The following is a 23,984-nucleotide window of genomic DNA, read 5'->3' as shown; positions in this document are numbered from 1 at the left end:
TGCAGCAGGTATTCCAGAAGTGCATTTACATTTTATAATTAAATTCATCTCCTCTTCCCTTTGCTTTGTAGTTTTTAAAATATGTGTGTGTGTGTGTGTGTGTGTGTGTGTGTGTGTGTGTGTTTTCAGTGACAGTTACCTAACTTATATCCCTTTCCCCCTGTGTTTCTGCAACTGTTTGGATTGATATCTTTCTGTCAGTTACATTCACATAGAATATTTTGTAATACATAAAGGTACTATATTTAAAAATGAAAATCTCTGAGCAGAGAAAACGCAAAAATTCTGATTAAATATGTGAGATATATATGTTAGTAACTGGGAGGATCTTTGTTAATGTGGAATAATGAAATTATGAATAATCTTTTCTTTTACTTTTTTAAACATTTTATTTTTGAATAGGTAATGCATTCATGTAATCCAAAAAGTATGAAAGGACACATAGTAATGTTTCCTTCCCATCCATTTCCTACAGCAACTCATCTCTTCCCCATAGACAACAACTTTTGTTAATAGTTTCGGAGATGTTTTAGGCACATGTACAAGCGAATACAAATGTATTTTTTTTCTCTTTAACACCAATAGTTATATATACACTATTGTGTTCTCTGCTTTTTTACACTTAATATATATTTTTGAGATCTTTACATATCACAGTATATCAAGAGCTTCCTCATTTGTTTTCAACATATGTCATATTTGATTGTATAAATGAAACATCTTTTTAGCCAGTCCTCTGTTAACAGTCTTTTCCAATTTTTGCAGTCTTTTGCTGTTATAAACAGTTCTGCAATAAATAACTTTGTGTGTACATCATTTCATGAGTGTGTGCCATTTATCTAGAGAACAAATTTGTAGAAGTGCAGTTCCTAGGTTAAAGGGTTATGTGTATTTGTAGTTGACAAATTATCCTCCTTAGGGGTTGTGCTAATGTTCTTTTCTACCCGTATTGCATCAAAGTTCTGGTTTTCCCACACCCTCACGAACAGCCCATTTACTTTTTAAATACAATTTTTACCCCCAGTACACCTACATACTTTGAGAACTTTATTACTACAGGAAATAACATCATAAATGTGGAGAATTTTGCTTTGGCATTGTGCCAGTGCAGAACAAGATTCTAGTTAAGTCTTTTTATCTTAAAAATGAATATTCCTGCTTTAGATCTCTAAGATTGTGATGATAAAGTTCAGTAGTTTTTCAGAGGAAAACAGAAAGCTTACTATTCTATGTGTTAGAGTCTATTTTAAGATTATTTCAAGTGTTATATGTTAAAGTATGTCAATATAAGAATAAGTTAAGGATCTTGAATTAAAGTTCTATCTGATTTTTTAAAAATATAGACATAATATTCTTAGTTGCTTAATTATTAGCATCACAAGGAACAAAAATAAAATGGTGAAAAAGTTAAACATTACCAGATTTCTTTTTCATTTGTATTTAATAATTTTGTTGAATAGTAAAACTAGAATGCCTTCAATATGTCTTTAAGCCTGGAAGAAAGTAGGCTCCTTTGAAATTAAATTTCAGCAATGTAGTTGAGTAGTGAATTTAAACAATTCACAATGCTGACTTTCAGTGCTTCTGAAAGCAGGAAGTGTATTACTGACATGCAGAAATATTCCAGCCCAAAGAACATCCCTACTGCCATATGTGGTAAGAATTTGTCACTAACTCACAAACCACTTCTGTAATGCAGTGAATAAGCAGAATTGGTCTTTGTTAGACATTTCCAGTTCAATATCAAAGAACTTTGTTTTGCAGTGTCTTATAAGTAATTATTAGCTTATGCCTTGGAAGGAGGCTTGCACATCATGGGTGCTCAAGGTTTATTGAGAGAAGAAATAAAGAAACTTGTACATAATCTTTTAGGCATGATTTTCAAATTTGCTTTTTGAGACCCTGAGTTAAATATTCTGATTCAGTGTATTAATGATTTATTTAAATAAAATTACTTTTATTCTAGTGTGTCCCCCCCAACCGCTTTTTGACTTTTACTACTGTTTGGAGTATTAATCTTATGTTTGCACTTATGCTAAAAATGAAATTATGTTAGGGTTAATTATTAAGGGGTAGGGAGATATTGTGTACTTAGAAAAACAAGAAAATGAGCTGTGAGGAATCAGGGTTAGCAAAATTCAATGAAGAGCTATTTATCATTAAAATTTTCATTAAAAATTTGTAATACTAATGTTTTTCTGAACTTGAATTTTCTGCTTTTGATTTTAAGCGACTAAGAAGATTGTCAACCAAGTATAGAACAGAAAAGATTTATCCCACAGCCACTGGAGAAAAAGAAGAAAATGTTAAAAAGAACAGATATAAGGACATACTGCCATGTAAGTTTGAAATGCCATTAATGGAACAAATGGAAATGCTAATTAGCAGTTTTATAGCCTAAACTAGCTTTGTTCTAAATAAATAAATGATAATAATTTGTGATTGAGCTTGCCTTTCCTTCTGATAATAGTTTTGTTGTTGTAGTTGTTTTCTTGTTTAATTTTTCTTTAAGCATCACAATTACTCTGATACTCACTTTTAAATAATGAAAAATCCAAGTAAAAATACCTTTTGTGGACTCCCTGTTCAAAGAAGTTATTTTGTTAGAATAAAATAATACAGACATAATTCAGTAAGTATAATTGAATACATTTTGTAAAATGATAAAAATATTAACTCTTACCTATTGTCTATTAATAAGAACCTTAATTGATTAATTATGCATTAAAAATGAACCATAAGATGATTCATGCCTGTGTGTCTGCTGTTCTCAGTAGTCTAAATATGATCTCTGAGGGTATCTCTGAGGGCATGCCTAAGACTGATAGCATAATATTCTAATAACGATAATATAATTATATTCTTAAATAGCATAGTTTTCTAGCAAAATACCTTTACCTCTAAAAGCATGCATACATAAGGGTCCCCATTTTATAAAGTAAAAATTTATATCATACCTGCTATGTTAAAGCTACCAGTAGTCTTTCTCTTTTCCTTCAAGTATCTTGAAATATATACATTCCATGACACCATTCCCTCAACTCTCCATTCATCCTTTTTTCCCTAGCTTTACTGAGGTACAGTTGACAAAATGTCATTCATTCCTAAAGCTTGTTCTTCTAAAATGTCCTTGATAAATTTCCCAATGACTTTAATTGCCATATTTGGTAGTCTTTTTTTAGTGCTTATTCCTTTCTGTTAACTATTTTGATGTCATTGACCAGTCCCTATTTTTGAAATTTTCTTTTTCCTTAATATCCCTTTTTCATATTGCTTCCCCTCTCTCTTGTCTCCTTCCCTCTCTTTCTTACTGTCTTCTTTGCATAAATTTAATCCTTCATCTTTCTGTTGTTGTTCAGCTGTACTCTCAGCTGTGGGATCTGTGAGTGGCTGGTAGTTGCAAAATTATTAGAGCGGCAGCATAGCATAATGGTGAAGAGTTCTGACTCTGGAAGTTCAAATCCTGGTTCTGTCATTTGCTATCTATGACTTTGGACTCATCCTCTCCGTGCCTTTGTTTCTTCATCTTCGCAATGGAGATTAAAATAATAATACTTCTAAAGGTTATTTTGTACGTGTAAAATGCTTACAATTATCCCTAGTATATAGTAACCACTCATTAAGCTTTTGGAAAATATACTCTACTTTTCTTACCAGTCCACTTCAGAATAGTGAGTAGTATATGTTTCTGGACAGTATTTTAAAAATTAAGCAATATAATCTTGAGGTACTCTTACTGTGCTCTGGAATTAATGCACATACTCTTAAAGAGACAGTTTCTCTACCTTCTTTTTCTATCATCTGGAGAAATGAATCTCATACAGTTTCAGATTACTGTTTTCATATGTTGTGTTTCATTCATTAATTTCATAAAAAACTTTGAGCATATACTATGTGCTGCAGATACAGCAGGAAACGAACTGACAAAATTCCCTGCCCCCGTGGAGCTTATATTCTAGTCAAGGTGATGGACAATTAATTCAAATAACATAGTATGTTCTCTCATAGTAATTAGTGCTGTTGAGAATAATATAGTAGGAGGTACAGAGAGAAAATTGAGAATAGAAGGGGGAAGTTTTGTGATTTTAAATAGAGATAGAGGGGGAAGGTCAATGGTATGTTGTTCAACTGCCCCTCTGAAAAATAAAAGCCTTGGTTTGTATTGCTTGCTAATTTCCATAGTAAATGGACTATTTACCATAATCATCACAAGAAAACTACGAGGTAGTTACTATTACATGCCATTTTGCAGATGAAAAACTGAGACAGAGAGAGGTTAAATACCTTGTCACACAGCTAATAGGGTGGTGAAAAGTTAAACCCAGTCAGGTTGTACCCCGAGCATTGGTTTTCAACTACAGTGATTTTGCTCCTGAAGGGACATTTAACAGTGTCCGGAGGTGGTTCGGTTGTCACAACTAGGCTGTGTCACAAGCAGGCTGCTACTGGCATCTAGTGGGTAGAGAACAGGGATGCTACTGCATCCTACAATACAGAGGCTTCAGCCTCCCCACAACAAAGAATTATCCAAGGCCAAAATATCAATAGTGCTGAGGCTGAGAAACCTTGCCCTAGAGCCTGAGCTCTTAATTACAGTGCTATAGGCAGAGTAGCAGTGCCTTTTTCCCTTTAAGTTATTTAAGGTTTGATAAGTCAGTTTCCAATAAATTTCTAGTCATTTTATTTTGGAAAACTATATTGAAAGTAATAATATTTAGAGATAGTTTTCTTACTATCATAAGAATAATGTAAATTGTCAATTTCCTTTGAGTATTTAGCATGTCCAGTGCTTGCAGGTACGATATATTTTTATTTATTTATTTATTTTTATTTTTAAATTTATTTTTTATTTATTTTATTTTATTTTTTCTTGTGGTACGCGGGCCTCTCACTGTTGTGGCCTCTCCCGTTGCGGAGCACAGGCTCCGGACGCGCAGGCTCAGCGGCCATGGCTCACGGGCCCAGCCACTCCGCGGCATGTGGGATCTTCCCGGACCGGGGAACGAACTCGTGTCGCCTGCATCGGCAGTCGGCCTCTCAACCCCTGCGCCACCAGGGAAGCCCCCTTTTTTTTGGTATATTTTTAAAAACAGCTTTGTTGAGGTATAATTTACATACCATAAAATTTACCCATTTTAAGAAAAGGGAACTCTTGTACACTGTTGATGGGAATGTAATTTGGTGCAGCCACTGTGGAAAACAGTATGGAGCTTTCCCAAAAAAACAAAAAAATAGGGCTTCCCTAGTGGCGCAGTTGTTGAGAGTCTGCCTGCCGATACAGGGGACACGGGTTCGTGTGGAACCCACATGCCGCGGAGCGGCTGGGCCCATGAGCCATGGCCGCTGAGCCTGTGCGTCCGGAGCCTGTGCTCCGCAATGGGAGAGGCCACAACAGTGAGAGGCCCGCGTACCGCAACCACCCCCCACCCCGGCCCAAAATAGAACTACCATATGACCCAGCAATTTCACTTCTGGGTATATATCCACAAAAACAGAAACACTAATTTGAAGAGATACAAGCACCCCAATATTCATAGCAGCATTATTTACAATTGCCAAGATATGGAAGCAACCTAAGTGTCCATCAACAGATGAATGGATAAAGAGGTATTTTAAATATAGATGTAGGTATAGTGGAATACTACTGAACTATGAAAACGAAGGAAATTTTGCCATTTGGAGCGACATGGATGGACTTGGAGGGCGTTATGCCAAGTGAAATAAGTCAGACAAAGACAAATACTGTATGATATCACTTATATGTGGAATTAAAAAAAATACAACAAACTAGTGAATCTAACAGAAAAGAAGCAGGCTCACAGATATAGTGAACAAACTAGTGGCTACGGAGAGTGGGAGTGGCAATATGGGGGTGGGGGTGGGAAGGATAAACTGTTGGTGTATGATATGCTCAGGGATGTATTATACAACATGGGGAATATGGCCAATATTGTGTAATAACTATAAATGGAAAGCAGTCTTTAAAAAAAGTTTATAGAGTTGTATAATCATCAACACAATACAGTTTTAGAATATTTCCATCACACCAAAAAGGTCACTTATGCTAGTTTGTAATCTTCAGCCCCAGGCAGCCACTAATCTGCTTTCCACCTCTAGATTTTCCTTTCCTGGAAATCTCATATAAATGTAATCATACAATATATAGTCTTTTGTGTCTGGCTTTTTTCACTTAGCATATTTTTGAGATTCATCCATGTCATATAATATATTAGTACGTAGTTCATTCCTTTTTGTTGTTCACTAGTATTCCATTGTATGGCTGTCACATTTTGTATATCCATTCAGTAGTTGAGGAACATTATAAATAATGCTGCTATGAACATTTCTAGGTAAATCTTTGTATGGACATATGGTTTTATTTTTCTTGGGTAGATACTTAGGAATGGAATTTCTGGGTCTGTGGAAGCGTATGTTTATTTTTTAAAATTATTTTTTCAAATAAATTAATTTTATTTGGTTGTCCTGGGTCTATTTGGTCTTAGTTATGGCTCGCAGGCTTCTTAGTTGTGGCTCGCGGGCTCCTTAGTTGCATCTCACTGGCTCCTTAGTTGTGACATGTGAACTCTTAGTTGTGGCATGCATGCGGGATCTAGTTCCCTGACCAGGGATCAAACCCTGGCCCCCTGCATTAGGAACACGGGGTCTTAACCACTGCGCCTCCAGGGAAGTCCCAGAAGCTTATGTTTAACATTTTAAGGGGCTGCTAAATTGTTTTTCAAAGTAGCTGTGTACCAATTTACACCAGCAGTGTATGAGGGTTCTAGTTTCTCTACATCCTTGCTAACACTTGTTATTGACAGTCTTTTTGATTATAATTTTTCTAGTGGATGTGTAGAGGTATCTCTACACATCCACTAGAATAATAGAGGTATCTCCTTTTGGTTCCACTTTGCATTTCACTAATGACTAATGATGTTGAGCATATTTTCATGTTCTGTTAGCTACTGTATACCGTCTTTGGTGAACAGTCTCTTCAAATCATTTGTAGTTTTTTAAAATTGATTTTTTATAAAAGTTATAAAAGTTCATAACTTTTATAAAAGTTATAAAGTTTTATAAAGTTGAGTTATAAAAGTTTTTTACATACCCTAGATACAAGTATTTTTTCAGATATTATGATTTGAAAATTTTTTTCCCAGTTTATAGCTTGTCTTTTCTTAATGGTGTTTTTTAAAGTGTGCAAGCTTTTAATTTTCATGAAGTTCAGTTTATCAGTTTTATGGATCATGTTTTTGATATTCAATCCAAGAACTCTTTGCCTAATCCAAACTCACAAAGATTTTCTCCTATGTTTTCTCATTTCATTCCTAGAAGTATTATACTTTTAGCTCCTACATTTAAGTCTATAATTCATTTTGAGTTAATTTTTAATATGGCATGAGGTAAGGGTCTAAAATAATCTTTGAGCATGTGCCAGTGTTCCAGTACTATTTATTGAACATTATCCTTTCTCCATTGAATTGCCTTCTTTCCTTTGTTGGAAATCATCTTACTGTAAATGTAAGGGTTTATTTCTGGACACCTAATTCTATTTCATTGACTTATTCTTCAGCCAATATCACACTGTCTTGATCATTATAGCTTTATATAGTAAGTTTTAAAAGCAAGAAGTGTTAAGTTCTCTGTGTTGTTACTTTTAAAAAATTGGTTTGGTTCTTCTGAGTCCTTTGCATTTCCATATAAATTGTGAGATAAGCTTGTCAATTTCTGCAAAAAATCATACTGGAATTTTGATAAGAGTTGTGATGAATCTGTGGATCAATTTAGGGAGAACTGCCATCTTAAACCATATTGACTCTTCCAATCTAAGTGTCCAACAACAGATGAATGGATAACGAAGGTGTGAAATATATATATAGAATGTCTCTCTCCATTTATTTAGATCTTCTTTATTTCTCTCAGCAATGTTTTATGGTTTTCAGTGTCCAAGTCTTGTATTTATTTTTAAAAAGTCTTTATGCTATTGTGAATAGAATTATTTTAATTGTATTTTCAAGTTCTTTATTACTAGTGTGTAGAAATACAATTTATATTTGCATGTTGATTTTTTTTTTAATTCACTGACGTCCCTGGACTCATTTATTTTAGTATTTAGCTTAGTATTTTTTTGTGAAAACTAGGATTTTTTTACCTATCAGAATCTTGTCATTTGCAACTAATGACCGTTTTACTACTTCCTTTCCAATCTGAGTGTCTTTTTTGCCTTATTGCTCTGGCTAGAACCTCTAGTATAATGTTAACTTGAAATGGCAAGAGCAGACATCCTTGCTTTTGATCCATTAAAAGTAATTTCATCACTATTCAGAGATCACTTAGTTTTTTCTCAAGCCATCTTGGAGATTTGGTTTATTTTATGGTACAACACTGAGGCTAGTCCTATAATTAAGAAATTTCTAGATACTCTTGTGTCAAGGATGACCTGTGCTTTTGTCTGTTGAAAAGGGCTAAAACTGAGTTGGCTAGCCTTTAGAAGTGACGGATCAGGGTGTTCTGCCTATCCCAATATTAGTTATGGAGATCCTTTTATTTCTCAGACCTAGGATTTATCAATAGGTGTGTGTTTCCTTGGAGGTGACAATATATATTTTTGTTGTTGCAATAGGTGTTGATGTTTGCTCAAGAAAAAAAAATGTGCTACTTTAAAGAGCCTCTTGTGTAGCGAATATTGGTTTTATCTATTTGGAATTGGGCTCTTGGGAGATTGTAGAGTCAGTCTGCAAAACAATGGAGAGGAATGATTGTTTTCATTTCTTTAATATTCTTTAAATTATTTCTATTCATGTTTATGCTTAATAGCAGCACCAGTGAATATTAAAATATGCATTATGTGTTATACACAGCATAATATTGATTTTTAAATTCTCAATAATGTACTATGATTGGGACTTTCCTCACAGTCCAGTGGTTAAGACTCCGTGCTCCCAATGCCGGGGGCCCAGGTTCAAACGCTGGGAGCCCTGGTTGGGGAACTAAGATCCCACATACCACAGCCAAGCCCACGGCAACAAAGATGCAGCGCAGCCTAAATAAATAAATAAATAAATAAATAGGTCGGGGAACTAAGATCCCACATACCACAATTAAGACCATGCCGCAACAAAGACCCAGTGCAGCCTAATAAATAAATAATAAATAAAATTTTAAAAAATTATAAAAATATATATATACTATGATTATACAGTATGAAGTAGTGACTACAAAATTTGCCTGTACTTTAGAGTTTTAAAAAAAGCCATTTCTTCTAAAAAAATTTTTATTGAAGCATAGTTGATTTACAATGTTGTTAATTTTTGCTGTACAGCAAAGTCATTCAGTTATATTTATATATTCTTTTTCATATCCCTTTCCATTATGGCTTATCACAGGATATTGAATACAGTTTCCTGTTCTATACAGTAGGACCTTGTTTATCCATCCTATATATAATAGTTTGCATCTGCTAATCCCAAACTTCCAATTCTTCTCTCCCCCGACCACCCTCCCCCTTGGCAACCACAAGTCTGTTACCTATGTCGGTGAGTCTGTTTCTGTTTCATAGATATGTTCATTTGTGTCGTATTTTTTTTTTTGTTTGTGGTTTTTTTTGCAGTACGCGGGCCTCTCACCGCTGTGGCCTCTCCCGTTGCGGAGCACAGGCTCCGGACGCGCAGGCTCAGCGGCCATGGCTCACGGGCCCAGCCGCTCCGCGGCATGTGGGATCTTCCCGGACCGGGGCACGAACCCGTGTGCCCTGCATCGGCAGGCAGACTCTCAACCACTGTGCCACCAGGGAAGCCCTGTCGTATTTTAGATTCCACATATAAGTGATATCATATGGTATTTGTCTTTCTCTTTCTGCCTTACTTCACTTCGTATGAGAATCTCTATGTCCATCCATGTTGCTGCATGCAAAGGGCATTATTTCATTAAAAAAAAAAAAAGCCATTTCTGTGCCCCATCTTGAACTGACTGAATCAAACTTACTGCAGAGTATGCAACTCGGAAATCTTGCATTTTAATTTGCTTTTCCCAGTCCCCAGCTGCTGTATGATTAGCCATAGGTGAAATAAGATTGGCAAAATACTGATAATTATTGAAGTTGGGTAATGGATAGATGGGGATTCATTATACTATCATATTTTTGAATTTGCATAAAATTTTCCATCACAGAAAATTAAAAAAAAAAACTCCCAGCTTGCAAGTAGCAAGCAGCTTGGCACAAGTCTTGACTGTCAATTTGGGAGCCACTGTTCTCATTTGGATTCACAATCCCCAAAACATTTACTAAGGATCCAGTGGTAAACCAACTACTGTACAAAGTCTCTGGCTTTGATATACTTTGAATACAGGCTAACATGCCACATGAATAAGGGTAATTAGGTGGAACACCTCATTACTGGCAAACATGGTTGAGAGGAAGCTTCATATAGTTACTTAACTGTCATTGTCCTAACTACTGAATTATTCTCTTGTCATTTACCCAAAGCATAGGATTTTTTATATGTATATTTCTTATCCCAAATGGCTTTTTAAAAAGACATGTAGGATGGAGTGAAATAAGAAAGCATTGATAAACATGTAAATATTCTCTTTCCTGGAAACATGGTAAGGAGATACATAATTTTAATTGAAAGCTACTATGTCTTTCTTATATATCTCTTCCTACAAACTTCCAAAGAAAATTTCACCAAAAATAAATAAATGAAATCAGCAGAACTGGGCCTTTGTACTAATGTATAAAATTCGCATCATTGGCAAATAAATTAGTTATTCATTAGTTTTCCTTTAAAAAAGTTTGCTAAGAAGTTTATTTGTATCTGTTACCATTTCTGTATGTCTTTTTGTATTTTAATTGCCTTTAATAGTCATTGTCCCTGGATTAGAAAGGACCAAAATGATGGCATGTTACATGTTATGGCCCTTTCTAATCTGGAGACCATGAATCTTAGATAAACCTACTACCTTAGGGTTTCACAGGCTCAAAGTATGTCCCCAAATATTTATTTACTACAAAGGGAAAGATAGTAACTTCACAGTGAAGACATCAGCTGACACCAAATTAACCAAGACCAAGGTTAACCTCAAAAGTAACACGACATATTGACGTCATGAACCCCTTGGTGTGTCTTCTCACTGAGGATACATGATTGTTCTCTGCTCTTCTGGACAAAATGCATAACCTCATTCCAATCATAAGAAAATATAAGTCAAATTATAGATTGGAAGAGACTTAGGAGAAATAATAACAAAGTGTATTGTGGGATCTGGAAAGAAAAAAAGATACTTTTTTTAAACTGGTAAAATTTGTATACAGTCTTGTTTAATTAATAGTATTGTAACAATGTTAGTTTTCTCATCTTGATAACTGTGCCATGGTTATGTAAGTAAGATGTTAACATTAAGGGAAGATGAGTGAGGGATGCATGAGAATTCTCTATACTATTTTTGCGATTTTTCTGTAAATCCAAAATTAATTCTAAATGAAAAGTTTAAAAAAATCTATCTGCACTACCTATGACCAAGGGCTGATTTTTCTCTCTTTACATAGATTTCATATAAATCAGTAGGAAAACATAGACATATGAGGATAATGTTCAAAGGGTATAAACAAGCAGCTTTGGTAAAAGAAATACAAACAACTATATGAAAATATGCACCATTTGCATAATTTAAGAAATACAAGTCTGATGTCTTATTTTTTAGATTGTCAACTATTAAAATATATGATAACACCCAGTTAGTTACTCTTACTAATAACACTTGCATAAGCTGGTATATACCTTTTAGAAGGCAGGTAGCAATTCCTCTGTTAGGAACTTACCCTCTGGTACTGTCGGTAACAGATACAAGTACTGCAGTGTTCATTGTAGTAGTGTGTCTAGTAAGAGAAAATGGCCCATCAGTAATGTAGCTAGTTAAATAAATAATGAAACGTCCATATAATGGATTCCGTGTAACATTAAAAACAAGTAAGATGATCTGTTTTTGCTCTGGGAAGAGTTCTAGGATATATTGCTAACTGAAAAGTAACAAGGTTCAGAACAACATGTTTAGTATGATTGTATTTGTCTGCTTTTTCAAAGTATATAGGTATATGCATAAAAATTTTGGAATGAAAAAAGAACTTTTATAGTGTCTTTTTTGGAAAAGAGAGAGCCCTGGAATTCAAGGATAGGGGCAGTTCACTTTTCATCTTGTATCTTTTTTTTTTTTTTTTTTAAATATTATTTATTTATTTATTTGGCTGTGCCAGGTCTTAGTTGCGGCACACGGGATCTTTAGTTGCGGCATGCGGGCTCTTAGTTGTGGCATGTGGGATCTAGTTCCCTGACCAGGGATCAAACCTGGGCCCCCTGCATTGGGAGCATGGATTCTTAACCACTGTACCACCAAGGAAGTCTCATCTTGTATCTTTCTTTAAGATCTAACTTTTAAAAATCATATTGATATTACCTTTATTTTAAAAATAAAACTACATAATTTTATAAAATTAATAAAATTTATATTTTGAGACTTTCTTGTAAAGATTTTATTTTACCCTAAGTGGACATTACCTAATAATAAGTATCATTGGTGAAGTGCAGTATTGAGCACTTTACATACATCATCTTAATTTCATTTGTCACAGTTTACTTAATTTTTCTAATTTCTTGTGAAATATGAAAGTTAGATTTCCTTACAAGAACTTTGGCAAATGTATTTGTGTATAAATGGTTAGTGTTCATCACCTAGTATGCTTGTTAAAAACTGTAGAAACTTAAACCTCAGACTCTTGTATAGTAAATCTAGGACGATGCCTAGGAATTTGTATTTTAAAAGAGCTCCTGAGATTTATTCTGATTCCAACTTTAAAACACAGCTTTACAATTAGACTTCCTGTCAATATGATGTTAGAAATTAGCCTGCTGGTACCTAGAGTCAATTTTCATTCATTGTTTTTTTAAAAATTAATTTATTTTTGGCTGCATTCGGTCTTTGTTGCTGCGCACGGGCTTTCTCTAGTTGTGGCGAGCCAGGGCTCCTCTTCATTGTGGTGCGCCGGCTTCTCACTGCAGAGGCTTCTCTTGTTGCGGAGCACAGGCTCTAGGCGTATGAGCTTCAGTAGTTGTGGTACACGGGCTCGGTAGTTGTGGTTTGTGGACTCTAGAGCGTAGGCTCAGTAGTTGTGGTGCATGGGCTTCGTTGCTCTGTGGCATGAGGGATCTTCCCGGACCAGGGCTTGAACCTGTGTCCCCTGCATTGGCAGGCGGATTCTTAACCACTGTGCCACCAGGGAAGTCCCATTCATTGTTTTTCAAAGTCAATAATTTTAGTTATTTATTTAATCTTGTTTATGGTTTGTTAGAAAAAAACCCTGTTTGCCAATGGGACATAATTTATGAAATCCTTTTTTTTTTTTTCTTGTAGTTGATCACAGCCGAGTTAAGTTGACTTTAAAGACTCCTTCTCAAGATTCAGACTATATCAATGCAAATTTTATTAAGGTATGTATTAACTTTAAGTATTAACTCTGTCATATTTAATGTCTTCCTACATACTAATTTTATTAAAAATTTTAAAATTGCCTAACATGATACCAAATAGTAAAAGAAGTAAAAATAAAAGCACAGCCATGACATATTTTATGGGCTTTTCTTCTAGCTTCCTTATTCATAAAGATTTTGCTTGGTTTTATGACAGTGGAGAAAAAGTTTTTCTATTTTTGTTTCTTCTTCTACGTTGAACACTTAAAAACACCTTACTGATTGCTAAATCTTCTTGTTTGTCCCCTTGAGTTTAGGTACACAAATGTACATGGTCATTTCTGTCGTTGAACCGTATAGGTTGTTTCCAGTTTTTCTTGATGGTAATATTGCAGTGAACATTGTTATTCTTTTTTTTTTAAGTTTTTAAAAAGTTTTAAATTTTATTTATTTATTTTTGGCTGTGTTGGGTCTTCATTGTTGCCCACGAGTTTTCTCTAGTTGCAGCGAGTGAGGGCTACTCTGTGTTGTGGTGCGTGGGCTTTTCATTGCGTTGGCTTCTCTTGTTGTGGAGCACGGGCTCTAGGCACGCAGGCTCAGTAGTTGTGGCATGCGGGCTCTAGAGCGCAGGCTCAGTAGTTGTGGTACATGGGCTTAGTTGCTCCATGGCATGTGGGATCTTCCTGGACCAGGGCTCGAACCTGTGTCCGGATTCTGCATTAGGCAGGTGGATTCTTAACCACTGTACTACCAGTGAAGCCCTGAATATTGTTATTCTTTTGCATAATTTCTTAGAATAAATTACCAGGGCTGGAATTACTGGGTAATACTGATTTAAAATTACAGAACATAAACTTAGATTAAAAACTTTTGGCAATTGTCACTATGTTTCAGGTGACAATTGAAATGCAAGATTAAATATAGTCTTTATAGATAACCTTTTTTGAATACTCTGATCAAAAGCAGTCAAGTTTTTTTACATATTTATCAGCAGAGAGAGAGATTCAAACTGCTACTTGAGTAAATAAAAGACTATTTTGTTCTGTTATTCTGTGCTTTTGAATCTTTCTAGTTATATAGCAGTATAATTTCAATTATTTTATATATGGTATTTATACATTTTTTAAGGTTCTTTTTCTTTTAATTAAAAAAAATTAATTTATTTAATTTATTTATTTTTGGCTGTGTTGGGTCTTTGTTGCTGTGCGGGCTTTCTCTAGTTGCGGCGAGCGGGGGCTACTCTTCATTGTGATGCATGGGCTTCTCATTACGGTGGCTTCTCTTGTTGTGGAGCACTCGGGCTTCAGTCGTTGTGGCATGCAGTTTCAGTAGTTGTGGCTCACAGGCTTTAGAGCGCAGGCTCAGTAGTTTCGGCACGCTGGCTTAGTTGCTCCACGGCATGTGGGATCTTCCTGGACCAGGGCTGGAAACCGTGTCCCCTGCACTGGCAGGCAGATTCTTAACCACTGCGCCACCAGGGAAGCCCTTTTACATATCTTAATATAATATTTTGTTGAGGAAAATGTTAAGGTGGTAAGAGTTATATGGTAAAATTAATATCTGTCAACATTGAACAGTCATGGTTTCAAATAAAAACTGTTTTTACTAAAAAGTCAGTTTTACTACAGTTATGGCAAAACCCAAAACTAATAGGTTAAACAAAAATTAACACGTAGGTAGTTCGTTCTTTCAGATATTATTGATGTTTATGTTCTTTTATAAGGACATCTGTTAAAAGTTCTAGTTTTTGGTTTTTTTTTTTTGGTGGTACGCGGGCCTCTCACTGTTGTGGCCTCTCCCGTTGTGGAGCACAGGCTCCGGACGCGCAGGCTCAGCGGCCATGGCTCACGGGCCCAGCCGCTCCGCGGCAATGTGGGATCTTCCCGGACCGGGGCACGAACCCGTGTCCCCTGCATCGGCAGGCGGATTCTCAACCACTGTGCCACCAGGGAAGCCCCAAAGTTCTAGTTTTTAATTGCACTTAATAACACTGACTCACTGTGTGATTCAATTATGTGCTGGTTTAGTATTTTAGTCCACTGTTTTGTTTGATATATTCTTGGGTTTACTATTAGAGTATACATAGTAGGTGTTTAAAAAACTTTAAGTTGAATAAGTAACTAAAGGCAGTTATGGAGGAATCTAGGTAAGAAAGAAGTGTTAGCTAGTTCCAGTATTATCTTTTAGAATTGATGCATGCTTTTATTTTTCTGCTAGTTAGCTTTGTTGACTAGGTACTAAGGCTTTTGTTTTTAATTCCTAGGTAACTAATAATTTTAAAATTAGCACAAGGAGGTTTAATTATGAATTCTGTGCACCATGTCTAATAATTACACAAAAGTAGTAACATTTCATCAGAAGCTGAAGTGAAATATATTTTGCCATGCTTTTATGTTCTATTAAAGAAAAATTATTTGTAAATGGTTTAGGCGAAAACGGCAGTATTACTAATAATAAAATTTGAAAACTTAAAATTTAGGTAGGGAAATATTTTTATTAATCATAATAAATATGAAATTTGCTTTTAACCCTTTTAGGGTGTTTATGGGCCAAAAGCATATGTGGCAACCCAAGGACCTTTAGCAAATACAGTAATAGATTTTTGGAGGATGATATGGGAGTACAATGTTGTAGTAAGTATTACATGTAATGACATGACTTTTGAGCCATAATGATATGTTAATTATAGCTAATGTTGATTAAAAAGACAGCAACTGATGGCTAAGATTTCTCATTAAATTTTGATAAACTTGTTGAAATATTTCAAGAATAGGGTGTGATAATACTTTGAATCTTGTCCTATGTCAGTACTAATAAGACAACTACCAAATAAGATAGACTGATAGATGAGTGGAGGGAGAGCTATGTGATAAAAACAATTATTGTAAAATGTTAATGGTAGAGAATAGATGGTGCCTATACAGAGTTTACTGTAAGATTATTTCAACTTTGCTGTATGTTTGAAATATTACATTATAAAATGTTGGGATGGGTAAGCAAATGTAATAACCTTTATGATCAAAGACAGTTAAATACCTTCAACCTTGATAATTTTATTAAATGTATATAAAGTATTGCTATTTTATTGGGTAAATATCCTGAATGCGTTATTTTAATATTATTTCAAAAGACAGAAATAAGTCTATAAACTTCAAAAAATTTAATTCAAATCAAATACATCATGTTATTTGAAGCCAATTTAATTTGTTGATATTTATTTAGTTAGCTCTTTACTTCGAAGGAATGATTTTGATCATTTGTTTAACTCATACTTTAATATTAAACCTACTTTTTCTTTTTTGACAGGCCAGGCATACTTTTGCTCAGAATAAAAAATAATTCTTGAAATGTATATTTTATTGAAAAAATAAAATTGTGTTTAACTGATATATTCTTTATCTCATCCTTCCCCCACTTCTTTTTAGATCATTGTAATGGCCTGTCGTGAATTTGAGATGGGAAGGGTATGTATAACTATTAACACTTAAAATAATTGTGGAGTATTCTTTTTAGTACTTCATTTCTAGGGATATATATATATATATTCCTGGTCTTTTATTATACTCTTAGCCCTAGTTTTTAAAACAGTTACTTCTTTTCTTTTTTTGTGTTCTGCAGTTGCTTTTATTTCATCAAAAGGAGCCAAATAATCCCCAAGCACATAAACTTTTATATTTTATAAATACATTTAATAGGTTTTATACTATTACTTAATAGTCTTCAAATATTTAATGGTGGTGTAAGTAGAACACTTTTTATGGATTGAATAAAATCGAGCAATAAAAATGAATTCAATAATTCTGATTAATTTTCATCAATTTATAGCTTGAATATTCTAATTTCTGTCTGCCAATACCACTATATTTTTGTAATGTTATCTCCAAAGAGAAGAAAATTCCTTAATCTGAAATTTTTAACATTGGTAAAATCTCTGTCCACGTGAAATTAGTTTCAAAACCGTTGTGGTCTCCTGCAGCATCAATTCTTAAGTCTTCATTTTTAAGTGTGGGCTTCTATAAATGTGAGAAACAAATCAAAGAAATTATGTGATGATTTGAAGTCTCCTTATACAAAGGTAGTTCATTAGTTAAAGTAAAAAGTCATTTTTAAGTTGTAAAACTTCTTATGAAAATTTTCAGTAAAGGATATGTTGCATAAAACAAGATAATACATCTTTCAGTTATGTGAGATGTTATGATGTATAAATCATTGGAAAACTTTATTTTTACTAGTAATTTTTGTCATTCTGCCCAACCATATCATTTACAGATAGTGGAAGTATTAGCAATATTGGACAGAAAATGAATAGTCTAAGATTAGAAAATAAACAAACTGAGAAAGTAATTAAGTAATTGTAATTACAGTACAAACTGTTAAGTAATTAAGTTATCTGTTTAAGTATTGTCAGTATGTACTTCATTACCATTACTATTAATCAGTGGTGTTAGGAAATTTAAATTTCACCTTCCTAATTTTTTTACAGTTACTTTTAAGATTTAGGCTTTGTTTCCCTTCATTCTATTAATAAGCTCACATTGTATAATAATACTTGAAAAATTAAGTGTATTGCATGCAGAAATTTTTGAAGGTAATGTTTTTTTGATGCATAGTGTTTTGTTAGTAGTCAGTTTTGTTGTTTTGTCAGTTAGGGCTATGAATTTATTTGATAACCTTGACTTTGACTTAGAATGTGACCTAATGGAAAGAGCACAGGTAATAAAATCAAACAGACCTACACTTTGCTAGCATTTGGAGCATGGTACATTGAACTGTCCCCTCTGGGCTTCAGCTTCCTCATCTCTGAAACGAATGATAAATTATAGATTATGTATATATGATGTTTAACACATTATTTTTGGTATCAATTGTAATTAGTTCATACCTGAAATATAAATATCAGTGTAATCATTACTCAGTTATTGCTCATCTGAATGAGGGGCATGTTAGTCACAAGCTTTCATTCTTACTAAGTTAATCTTCTATAAACTTGTTTTCTGTTTCAAGATGTTAAAACTTTACTAGGCAAAACAAGAAAAAAAAACCTTCAAAGTAATTTAATTTTATCATTTTCTATAAACTTCTACTGGGAAATGAAGTTTGTGGCTTTAAGGCTTCTAAAATATTAATAGTATTTACTCTAAGCTAAACTGACATACTAGGCAGTTCTACTTTGTTGCCCTGAGAGCAGTATTGTCAGCTTACAGTTAATTCTAGCCTATAGGTAACAATTCCACTTACTATATATGGAACTATGAGAATTTAGTAAGAACTGATGTATTTCCCATGCCAAAGGTTTATTTTAAGCTAAATTGTCACTTAAAGGGTTTCATTTTATTGTGTCTTGGTAAAACTGCATCATTTCTTCCATCAGAATCACTGGATCTTCTGTAAATTTAGGCTTTCATTCACTTACCTAAGTTTCTAAAATGATGGGGCTTGATGTTAGAAACCAATGAAAATTGAATATTCTACTATTTCTATACCTGTTTAAAATGGGAAAGTAAAAGGAGAAACTGTTCGATTACACTTTCTAGAATCTCGTAAGTGGATAGTTTAAATAATACATTATTCTTGTATAGCGTTCCACCAGTGGAAGATTTGAAATAAACCCTTATTTAGTACTTGAAACAATCATATAAGATAAGGATTATCATTCCCATTTTTACATGTAAAGGAACTAAAGGTCAACCAAACAGTAAAATCGCTACTTGCAAAATTCTTCTGATACCAAGTGGAGTGCTCTTTCCATGATGCCACAGATTTTACACTTAACAAGAATTCAGCCAGCCAGTTATTATAGAGATTGTCATTTTACAAGCATTAAAACTTGCCTGGCAACTTTTTATACTGAAAGGACCTCCTTGTGCCAGGCACTTATTTTTTTAAGCAATTTTTCTTCTCTAGAGGAGGATCTTTGGAGTCTACTCTGTATACCAAGCCGGTAGCAATGAACAGTTTATACACTTATGTTAATAAGGTTCTTATGACTAATATTGGAGAGGTCATGGTAGCCCACCTTTATGGTTAGTTGGGTAAGTCTGAGAGCTCCTAGCTCCTTGCCTGTTGATGGCAGTTTTTCTGTTTTCTGGGAAGGAAGAACAACCTGAACACAAAATATTTGTTAAAGTTCAAGTAAAACAAATGATCAGTTATTTACTAACTTTTTTTTGGAAAACAGAAAAAATGTGAGCGCTATTGGCCTTTGTATGGAGAAGACCCTATAACATTTGCACCATTTAAAATCTCTTGTGTAAGTACCTATTTTTATATACATTATTTAATCAGGTAATGAGTATTTTGGACTGATAATTAAATTATAATATGGTATGAACCTGGTTTTATATAAGCCAAGCCTTCAATGTTTTCATGTAAATCTACACTTAATAAACAAACATTAATGTTTGTTTTTATACTGCTTTTAAATTGAGAAGCTTTGAGAATGACTTCGTAAATGTATAATTTCCTTGTACCTTATTATGTTAATTCTGTGTTAGTCTTTGTATATAAGTTGATCATAAGTGTTATATATCTAAGAATAAATGAATAACTGCTTTGAAAATATCTATTTGAAAAGTGGTATAAAGTATTAGTTTCAAATTCAACAAACGAGAAGGATCCTTGATGACTGAAGTATAGTTTATTATGTTAATCTTTCATAACTATGTTATTCTCCCCAGAACTGCTATAATTATGTACAAAGATGGGTTTGAGAACTTCCATCCTGAAAGTAGAGATTGATCTTTTATGGCAGAAAACTTGACATGAAACTTAAAATATATACCTATTTGATGAGCTGTGGAAGTGAATTAAATTTAAGTTCTAAAACTAACAATACAAATCTGAGAAAATGAATTAAAAAACAAAAACAGTGAAGGAACAACAAAAAAGAAGTAAAATAAGCTTTAGAATAGAACCAGCAATTTGCTTTGGGTTACACATGAAGGTGTTTTTTTTTAATCACTTGAAAGAAATATATTATCTATGTACTCAACTCAAAATACGATGATTAAACATACATGAAAATTAAATAATTTCCCTATATTAGTCACGGTTTTCCAGAGAAACAGAAGCAGTAGGATGTTTATATATAGAGGGAAAGAGGTTTATCATAAGGAATTGGCTTACATGAGTCTGGAGGCTGGCAAGTACGAAATCTGCAGGGGAGGGTGGGCAAGCTGGAGACCCACGAGGAGCTGATGCTTCAGTTTCACGCTGAAGAGCAGCAGCCTGGAGACCGAGAGCTGATACAGCAGTTCTAATCCGAAGGTGGGCAGGCTGAGACCCAGGCAAACTGATGTTCAGCTCCAGTCCAAAGACAGCCTGCTGTAGAACCAAGAAGAGCTAGTGTTACAGACGAAAGCAGTCTCCTGGAGAATTCTCTTACTTGGAGGAGGCTGGTCCTTTTTTTCTATTCAAGCCTTAACTGATTGGATGAGGGCCAGCCACCTTAGAGAGAGCAGTCTGCACTACTCAAAGTCCACGGATTTAAATGTTAATCTCACCCCAAAACTCCCTCACAGGAACACCAAGAATAACGTATGACCAAGTATCTGAGCACACCATGGCCCAGCCAGGCTGACACATAAAGTTAACCATTACATTACCCATCTCATAGTTGCTTGTTTTTGACTTTGTTTTCCGTGGTTAAATGAAATATAATTCTATGATTTTACTCGTCATTGGTGAATTCAAGAAGTCCTTAATTTTATGACCTATTTGTACTTAGGACTTACGATTCCTCTGATGCTACCAGAAATTTAGTGCTATCTAGGTTTATGTAGAAAAGGACTCAGACTGTTTTACACAGTCTCCTTTATAAATACAGTGTGATTTTTGTAATGTTAACTGTAGCTCATAGTTAAATGACCTGGATTTAAAGTGTAGTCAATACTCTAAAGTCCTGGTTAGAATTAACTGTTTGTGGATTAAATTTAAAAAATTTAAAAATCCTGCTGCATTTCATATTGTTTGGAATGAATAAAAACCAATACATAACCATATTGTGCTCCTGTGAGGGAACACTACCCCCTCACCAGTTCAGAAAGTATTCTACAATATTAAGTTCCTGGGTAGTCCAGGAAACCTAGTTCTGTGCAGCATGGTTGTGTTGAATATTTGTAAATTTAGATGTAATAAGATAATTGTAATGAATGTCACAGTTCAAGTGACCACATATAGTGATTAATAGTCAACAACAAAACAACTTAAAATTTTTTAACATTCGGGGATCAGAAATAGTAAACAACTTATAATAATGAATAGTGAAAAGTAAGAAATAGTTTATAATTTGGAAAAAGATGAATTGACTTTTTGGGTTGGTTTTTCAGTTGCACTAAAAGATAATTTTAAAAAGTCCTCTTGATAAGAGGTTTGATTTGATTCGTAACAGCTGGTTTGATTTGTCAATGATGGGATTAATCCATGCTGAAGAAGCAAAATTTTTCTTTCAAAATTTCAAAATGGAAAGTAATTTGTATGTCATGTGGTTGTTTCAGACAACTCAGGATTTGTTATCACTGTTGCAAACAAAAAATCAAATTTATAAGTAGAAAGCAAGGTAGTGAAAATAACCATAGTACGTGACTTGACTATACTTGGCAATCAGAGTGTTTGAGACTGAGACAGGACAGTATCAGGAGCTCTCTTGGTTTGGGGATGAGAAGGAGGGTAAAGTGTTGGTGAACAGTGGGGAATGGGCAGGCTGGAGCTCAGTAGCATGTTGCTGTGTGTAACCACTTAGATCAGATAGCAGCACACTGTCCATGGGTCAGTCTAGCTCATTGCTTGTTTTGTGAGTGAAGTTTTATTGGAGTACAACCACACCCATTAATTTATATATTTGCCTATCACAACAGCAACATAAAGTAGACAGAGACTTTACGGCCCACAAAGCCAAAAGTAATTATCTCACCTTTTATAGGTGAGAAAAGGTTAAGTCTTGGACCAATATTTTCATTCATACTCTGTTATGATGAAAATAAAAACATACTTTCCTCTTAACGTTCTTTTAAAAAAAAAAAATTTATTCTGGCTGTGCCAGGTCATAGTTGAGGCACGTGGGATCTTCACTGCATCATGCAGGCTTCTTAGTTGTGGCATGCAGACTTCTTAGTTGCAGCATGCATGCAGGATCTAGTTCCCTGACCAGGGATCGAACCCGGGCCCCCTGCATTGGAAGCGTGGAGTCTTACCCATCAGACCACCAGGGAAGTCCCTCTGCAATGTTATTTGAAAAGTTCAAAATAAATTACTATGGTTTAAAAAATTAAAGCAGGAATAATACTGAATTTTTAAAAATTAATAAAGCAGCATACCCTGTTGTTCTTGACAATCACTGTCCTACCCTGTCTGTAGTTTTAATTAAAAAAGCAAAAATAATAGTTAGCTTTCTAATATATTGACAAATGATAGTTAAGAGACTTTTAAAGTGATTATGTTGTCATTAACCAAAATAATAATTTGGGATTTTGTGAGTGCCTTTTCCTTCCACATTTGTAATCCAGTTAATTCAGAGTTGAATGTTAGGTAGAGAAAACCAAACTTAATGGAAAGATAAACTGGTTGAATATGTTTGTAGGTACTAAGGAGTGACATTCTGTTTGTAGGTGTTATTTCTGTTACATGATTCTGGGGGTGGTTGTCACTTTGCAAATATTTTGTTGGATGATAGACTTCTAGCTAAGTAATTGGTTAACAGACACTTCTGTTTATAAATAAATAAATAAATAAAACCTAGATAAACAAATTGATGACTTCTAGAATTGTTTTTATAATTATCAGGCATACCTGGAATTTTAAAGATTAATTTCATATTGTGGACTTTAAATATGAGGTTATTGTTTGTTTTGGTGTGTATGTTTTTGTTTTAATGTTCTACTGACTCACAAGTGTTTCCTTTTACTTAGGAAGCTGAACAAGCAAGAACAGACTACTTCGTTAGGACACTCTTACTTGAATTTCAGAATGTAAGTATTTTCCATTTAGAGACAGTTTCTAAGGATAGTTTTTAAAGAGAGGATATATATATATAAATAGTATACTATCTTACCTTACATAGTTAAGGAGGTTTGTTGATATTTTTAGTTATCTAAAATAATGAAGAAGAAAATCAGATGTAATATTTTATTATCTTGAGCCTTATGTTTTATCAATTAAAGTAATATAATTACTTACTTAGAACAACTTTCCCTAAATTAAATTTACTGTATTTGGAATAGTGGGTTTCTGTGCTGCAAATATTTTTCCTCTATTGCAGTAAACAGATTATAGCATTATTTATATAATTATTACCCACTTTTACTTGTTTACAATTTTTTAGAAAGAGACAAGCCACTATTAACACTAAGTCTTCATTTAGATATAACTTGTTTTCACTAGAGGCCCATGACTTCAGTTTCAGAGCTATATAAAATGATAATTTTTCCAGGAAGGAATCAAAGAAAAATCTGATAGACATTAGAGAATGCCTATCAATTCTTCCTCAATTTCTCTGTTTTTATTATCTTAAATTTTAAATCACTG

At 34.0% G+C, this 23,984-nt stretch overlaps 1 protein-coding gene across 2 annotated transcripts in view; it reads left to right on the top strand.

Moving 5' to 3' along the window:
* The window catches only part of PTPN12 (protein tyrosine phosphatase non-receptor type 12), a 90,094-nt gene that overhangs the window by 28,645 nt on the left and 37,465 nt on the right, over positions 1–23,984 (top strand). For both annotated transcript variants that reach the window (XM_059074957.2, XM_059074958.2), the window contains 6 exons: positions 2,231–2,339; positions 13,408–13,484; positions 16,001–16,096; positions 16,889–16,927; positions 19,642–19,713; positions 23,369–23,428. In XM_059074957.2, the coding sequence (XP_058930940.1) occupies positions 2,231–2,339; positions 13,408–13,484; positions 16,001–16,096; positions 16,889–16,927; positions 19,642–19,713; positions 23,369–23,428 (453 nt within the window). The remainder of the gene's footprint in view (positions 1–2,230; positions 2,340–13,407; positions 13,485–16,000; positions 16,097–16,888; positions 16,928–19,641; positions 19,714–23,368; positions 23,429–23,984) is intronic.

The sequence above is a fragment of the Kogia breviceps genome, chromosome 9 (assembly GCF_026419965.1).
Source record: "Kogia breviceps isolate mKogBre1 chromosome 9, mKogBre1 haplotype 1, whole genome shotgun sequence".
NCBI classification, from domain to species: Eukaryota; Metazoa; Chordata; class Mammalia; order Artiodactyla; family Physeteridae; genus Kogia; species Kogia breviceps.
This window is presented reverse-complemented; position numbering and strand designations above follow the sequence as displayed.